The sequence below is a fragment of the Psammomys obesus genome, unplaced genomic scaffold, assembly GCF_907164565.1.
Source record: "Psammomys obesus unplaced genomic scaffold, mPsaObe1.curated_primary_1811, whole genome shotgun sequence".
Taxonomy (NCBI): Eukaryota; Metazoa; Chordata; class Mammalia; order Rodentia; family Muridae; genus Psammomys; species Psammomys obesus.
The window spans coordinates 2,131,403-2,138,376 of record NW_026585626.1 but is presented as its reverse complement, the minus strand read 5'-3'; the positions used below and the strand labels follow the sequence as shown (position 1 = coordinate 2,138,376).

Genomic DNA, 6,974 nt, shown 5'->3' with positions numbered 1-6,974 from the left:
GCTTTAGCCTAAGAGCAGAAAGCAAAGTAGAACAGAAGGCACAGTCCTGGTCCAAGGAGAAGTTGTTCTGTAGGAAAGCAGACAGAGGTGTAGGGGATCATTCAGGATGACTCAGTCTCCCTGGTTATAAGGTGAAAGTACAGGTATTAGCCTAAAGGGTAAGGAGGTTGGAGTGTCCTTGAAGTGTTGCAGGCAAAGCAGCTCTACCTTCCACAGATAACTAGACCAGAGGAAAGACAGTGCAGGGTGAGGAGGCGTGGGCCAGCTGCCTGGAGAGTCTTGCTTATGAGCCACATATAGAATGTGGTGCAGCTGTGGGAGTGGCAGGATGTGGCCAGAAACCAGCAGAATGGAATGTGAGTTCTCAGGAATGAGCAGAGAGTAATGTCTTGGTTTATGAGCTTTTTCTGCTTTGGCAGGCATTTAATTCTTGGTATCAAAATAATGTCATTCAGTGCCCAGCACCACACACACACACACACACACACACACACACACACACACACTCATTTCCCAGCACTATCCACATACTAAATCTCCAGCATTACACAAGTACACTCATTCAATCCCCAGCATCACATCCCTCCAACGCCCAGCACCACACACACACACACACACACACACACCACACACATACACACACCACACACACAAAAACTACACAGTGAGAGAGAGACCAAAACAAAAATAAAACAAAACAAAAAACCCCAAACTTTTTCTCTCTTTCTGCATAGTTGGGGAAGCTAAGCGGGAATCTAAAATAAAATTTCTACTTCTTGTCTTAGAACCAGATGACGGCTATCTGGGCAGAACACACATCCATCTAATAATTTAGTGAGTGCCTTTTTGTACCATTGTAGGCCAGATGGCGGCCAGCAGAAAACGAGCATGTATGTGACCTTCTGCTCAGAGTCCCCTAGGTCCCTATTCTAAGCAGAAGACCTATCATGTAATTGCTGTTTTTTGAGACAGGGTCCATGGGGGTTGGGATCACAAAGGTGGACTACCATGTCTAGTTTGTGTTTGTGCTGGGAATCAAGCCCAGGACTTTATGTATGCCAGGCAAGCACACTATTAACTGAGCTCCATCCCTAGTCCTCCTTTTCTGACTTTTTTAGACATGGGTTCATGTAGCCCAGAATGGCCTGGAACTCAGTATGTAGTTGATGATGACCTGGGACTCCTGATCTGCCTCTGTCACCTCTATCCCTTTCTCAAGTGTTGGGATTCAGACATGAGCTTCCACACCTGGCTCTCTGTGTACTTTATAAAAGTTCCCCAGTAATAAAAACACAAATTTATAAATTTGTAAATTTTTAAAAAGCTTTCCTGTAGTAGAATGATTTGTGATATGTGCAACTATTATCCGATATTTGGACAATTCAACACAATAATGTTTATTGCAAACAACTCAACCAATCTGTGGGCTAATGAAATAGAAAGATAACTCTCAATAGCCTAAAGCACAATGGCTAATAAATACATAAAAATTTTTTAATCTCACTAGTCATCAGGGAATGCAAATGAAAATCACATCGAGATTCCATCGAAGCCCAGTCAGAATGGCAGCCAGTAAGGAAACAAATAATAAGGCACCTGTGTCTGTAATCTCAGGGCTCAGGAGACAGAGGTGGGAGGATCAGAAGTTCAGTGTCATCTTTAGCTACTGAGCAAGTAGGAAGCCAGCCCGGGATGTAAGGGAACCTGGCTCAGAAACAAGACAAGACAACTGGCAGTAAGAAAAGCAAGCTTCTCTGGGTCTGGTGGTACACTCTGGTGGTTTACTCTCAGCACTCAGGAGGAAGGCAGAGGCAGCTGGATCTCTATGAATTTCAGGGCAGCCTGGTCTAGATAGTCTATTCCAGGCCATCCAGGGCTATACAGTGAGACTGTGGAAAAGAAAGGGAAACAAAACAAGACAAAACAAAGTGGGGGAAATCCCCATACAATGGTGGTGGGAATCAAGCAGTGTATCTACTATGGAAATCAGTGTGGAGGTTCCTCAAAGTTTTAAAGACAGATGTATAGCATACGATTGAGCTGTACCACCAGGGTATTTCCCACAAGACTCTAAGCCAGCATGTCACAGACTGTAAGACACTTGGCACATCAATGTTTGTTGTAGCATTAATCACAATAGTTAAGTGATGGAACAAAGCAAAGAGTCCAACAGCAGAGAAATGGATAAAAAGTGATATTTGTATAGATACATATATATCTAGACACCTATATACATATGCAATGAATTTTTTAGTCATAAATGAAAAATAAAGTTTATGTTGTTTACAGGAAAATAGATGCGACTGGATACATTAATAGGCAAACAAAGTCAATCTCAGAAATACAGACATTGTATGTTTTCTCTCATTTGTGGTTCCTAGATTTTATATAGATACGTGAAATTATGCATGAAGGTAAAAGTGAAACTGTGGAGAGTAACAAAAGGAATTAAGGGGAGAGGAAATAGGAGGAGGGGGAGAGGGAGGAATGGTATATGGGGGAAATAAGATCAAAGTATACTCTATACTCATCTGAAAACGCCCTAATGTAATGTAGCACCACACAGAATAAATGTGCACAAATAAAACTACAAAACAAAACAACCAGTATTCAGGAGGCAGAAGCTGCCAGATTTCTACATAGCCTGGTCTACATAGTGAGTTCTAGGCTATCCGTGGCTACATAGTGAGCCACTGTCTCAAACAACCACACCAAACTAAACCAATCAAGCAAACAAACAAGAAACAAAACAAAGTTAAACAGCAAACCAAACAAGTTGAGGGGGATGGGAAAGTTCACAATTAGTAAACTAAAGTCTGTGCAATGATCATTTGAATATTGCTTTTTTTTTTCATGTAAACAACAGTGAATTAATTATACACACAGGCAAAACACTCATACACACACACATACAAAATAACTCTTTTAAAAAAAAGTATTTCACAATCAAGAGGGGCCAGTTTTAAGTCTGTCATGGAAAGCCAGGCATGGTAGCCATACCTGTAATCTCAGCACTGGAGAGGCAGAGACAGAAGGATCTTTGTGAGTTTCAGGTCAGGTAAAAACCTGCCTCAAAAACAATAACAACAAACAAACAAAGAAACAAACAAACAAGAAAGCATAGAAAGGTAGCACAAACTTGAAGTTCCAGCTTTTGGGCAAAGAGGCAGGAAGATTACAAGTTGGAGACCAACCTGGGCTACAAAAGTGAGAACCTGTCACCAACAAACAGCTTTAACACTTTGTGGCACTAACACTTCAAAGAGGCTCCTATGATTTGCCTATGACACCAGAAGCCAATCAAGTGCAAATGAAAAGATCCCTGCAGTAGGTAGGCAGACTGGTGATTCCTTTGAATGGGACTGTCATATTTTTGTTCTTATCTTTCTTTTCTTTTACTTTATCATCATTAAAAATTAATTAAAAACAGGTTTTCAGAGTTGGGCATGAACCCACGGTTTGTACACACTGGTTAAGTGCTCTACCAATGAGCCTCCCCATCAGCCCTAGACGTAAAACTTTTAAAAGACACAGTGAGAATGCTTAGAGTGGTCACATGTCTGAGCACATCCCCCAGGTTGCTAGTGGAATAACAGGATCCTGTCACAGGCTGATGGATGGGACACCAGTTTGGGCAGAGGGTCGGGGAGGGGAAGATAGGGGGAGGCTGAAATCTCATTTTTTTTTCATGAACTCACAGTATAGGCTTTGTGATTAAGATTATAATTTCCTGCAATTGTTTTCTAAAGAGCGATTTTTTAAAAAAGATTGAAGTGGTAGAAACGTAACTGCAGCAGAAATTAGCCAAGCCAAACAAGATAACAATTAAAACACTGTTCAGGAAACCTAGTATTTTGAAACTAAGAACAAAGAAAAATTAGTTGCTGGCAACTTTTGAGCTCAAGAGGTACTTCAAAAACAACCCGATTTAGTTAACATTTGATTTGCTTTCTTTACTATGTTGGTCCTTGTAAAGTAGTTTTTACCAACAGGAAAACATTTCAATGGAGTTATTTTCTGAGTAAGTCTTAAGAAAAGGTCAGGAAAACATTTTGGAAGATAGGTGTGAACTAGACTGGTCTGAAATTGAGTCAATCACAGAGTTTGTAACATCTTGTGAAGGCAGATTAACATGTTCACTACACAAAAGGGAAAAAAAAAAAAGGTAAATGTTGAGAGTGGAATGACTCCATTGCCCTGGAGAACAAAGGGCTGAGAACTGATGACCCAACATTCACACAGAGCGCTGCAGAAAGGACTAAAAAATCAACTAGGAACGGGTGCATCCTAAGGATGGGGCTCAGGTCATCAGCTTCGGCAGGTGCCTCTACCCAGAGAACTTCTTGCTGGAAGTACTTTTACACTCAATTGCTAAAATTTAAGAACAAATTAGGCTCAGCTGTTAAAGACACTTGCTGCTCTGGCAGAGGACCTGGGTTTGATTCTCAGCACTCACATCTGGCAGCTCAAACTTGCCTGGAACTGGAGCTCCAGGGAACTGCAGCTCCAGGGGGATTTACAGACCTTCTCCAACCTCCACAGGAACTGGCAAGCAGGAGGTACACAGACCACATACAAGTAAAAATAAATACATTTCTGGATTTCATGGTCTTTATCTTTGGAAGCCACTGCTAACTTTAGGATTTACCTCTCTGCTGGTCAGGCACTCTCCCTGAGACCTACCTTGCTGCTCATAACTTACTTTCCTTTAAGCTCCACTCTGTCTACTAGAGGCTGTTTAAGTTTATGTGTTTATATGTCTTGCCTTTGGGCTGGAACGCAAAGTCACTGAGAATAAGGGATACGAATTTTTTATTCCTGTTTTGCTTCGTAGGAGACAACGAAGATATATTGCTCAATAAATATTCGATGAGTAAAACAAGGCAGTGTTCTTTGCTTTCAATGCTATGCAGCTGACATCTTGTTTACCTGTGCAAATCAAATGTTTTCCCTGTTTCTTTTTGGACAGAATTGTAAATGTTTTATACAGCGGGAATCTTGCAAGTCCTGTTTCAAAACCACCAGGGCGGAAGTCGTGAAAGATGCCCAAAGCAGGTCTATAGGAGATAGTGGGAACTGTGATTTACAAAGTTACTATTCTTGAGTCAGATACTATGTTTTACACTGTAACGATTTCTTTGAAGAGCTGAAGATGCAATCAGGTTCATTCACCCAAGGACCTACAAGAAGTAAATGGCAGGTTTGAGTTTTAGAGACCCAAGACTGCCTGGTTCCAAAGGGCAAGGTAGTTGAAGTGTCCGGTAGCTGTGAGAATTCCGTGACATAATTTCTTGAAAAAGCACGAGGAACAATAGTTGGCAGCCAACACATGTATTTGCTCAGGACTTGAAGTTCACTTTTTCAAATAAGAGGGGAGAATAATAAAATAAAATTAGGTTGAATTAATTACATTCGTCTGTAATTCCAAGAAAGGTCCTGTCTGACGACAACAACCCCATGCCTGCCTTCATATTGACTCTAGGAAAGCAACAACAACAACAAAAACCAAACCAACCAACCAACCAACCAACCAAACGAAAAAACGTCTGGCAGTATCTCAAACCAGGATGCCGAATTTAGGAACAATTTCTATTTCAAAAGTGGGAGTAGGAAGCCGTCTTTGGCCAACAAGAGGCTCAAGGAATACAGTCTTGTAGTCCTACGAAACCATTTATTTCGTGCCTCCCCCACCCCAAAGAACAGCGTTGCCTTTGGCCCGTGGGGAACTTGGCAGGTGAGCTGTGGGGTCCCCGCATTGGCTGGGCCTGCTTTGAACTTGGAAGTCCAAGTGCTCGCCCCCCACCCCCCAGTTTTCCTCTCTCAGGTCTCCCACAAGCTACACCCCTGCAGGAAAGAAAGTGGGGCAACCTGGACCAAGCCATGGCAGAACCCCGGAGGACGCCGGCTGCCGGGCACCCCCGGCGAGAGCGAGCGGCCGCAGCTCTCCGCACCTGGAGGAGGCGGCGCGCGCCCCCGCCGTGACGTCACCGCACCTGGCACCGGCTGCGGGAGCCCGGGCGGCGCGCGGGGGCCGCAGGGGGCGTGACCGGGACGCCCAGACCACTCTCGCGAGACTTCGCCCCCCGCCGGGTCCCGAGTCTCTCCCCACCGGCCGGCGGCTTCCACCGCGGAGCGTGGCGCGCTCGGCCTCGGAGGGAGCGGGTGCTGGGCGGGCCGCCCGTGCGAGACCCCGCCGGCGGCCTCGGTGGCGAGCGGAAGCGGCCCGGGAAGGTGGCGGCGTGCCCAGAGTGCGCAGGCGCGGACGACGAGCGCTCGCACCCCCGCCCTCCGGGGCCGCGGCTGAGGAGCGAGCCGAGCGCGCCGCGGGCGGATGGAGGCGCCTCCCCGCCGCTCCTGAGCCGGTGCACCGAAGGGGCCGCGCTCTCCCCGCCAGCGCCGCAGCATGGGTAAGCACCGCCGGCCTCTGGGCTCCTCGCACGCGGGTCGGACTCTCCGCCAGTCGGTCCTCTGGGAGGCAGTGGGGCTCGAACCCGTGAGCGGCAGCCCCGCGCCCTCCGGGAGCCTCCGGCTTCGATGGGGGAGGGCGATCGCGAACTTGACAAAGTGGCGCTTTGCAGCTCCGCTTCTCCGAGGCGTGGTACAGACTGGGTTTAAAATACAAACAGACAGCAAACAGACACGCAAACAAGCCCGCTCACACCCCCACACCCGCCGTGCACACACAGAGACATTTTGTCACAGACGATTCGAAGCACAGAAAATACTTGCTTTTGCGATCGGCTGGGCTCGGCAGTGATTTGTGTCTGCTCTCTCCTTCCCCCTTTTCGTGGGTTCGTTCTCGAGGTCGTTTTCCTGGTACTCGTCGGCTCCCTTGTCAGGTGTGCTGGCACTTAGCAGCGCATCGGCTGTCCCCTGGGGACTGGGTTGGGGTTCGGTGTTCTAGGATTCCCGGCTTGAACCTCTGGAGGAGCAGTTTCCTGTTTGGAAGGAGACTTCCTTCTTGGAGGGGAGGA

At 46.2% G+C, this 6,974-nt stretch overlaps 1 protein-coding gene across 2 annotated transcripts in view; it reads left to right on the top strand.

Annotated features, from left to right (window-relative positions):
• The first annotated feature begins 5,995 nt into the window (after positions 1 to 5,995).
• The window catches only part of Cd2ap (CD2 associated protein), a 69,909-nt gene continuing 68,930 nt past the window's right edge, over positions 5,996 to 6,974 (top strand). The window contains exon 1 of one of the 2 annotated variants that reach the window (XM_055612188.1): positions 5,996 to 6,407. In XM_055612188.1, the coding sequence (XP_055468163.1) occupies positions 6,404 to 6,407 (4 nt within the window). In that variant the 5' untranslated portion in view covers positions 5,996 to 6,403. The remainder of the gene's footprint in view (positions 6,408 to 6,974) is intronic. The other variant, XM_055612179.1, reaches the window with a different exon arrangement.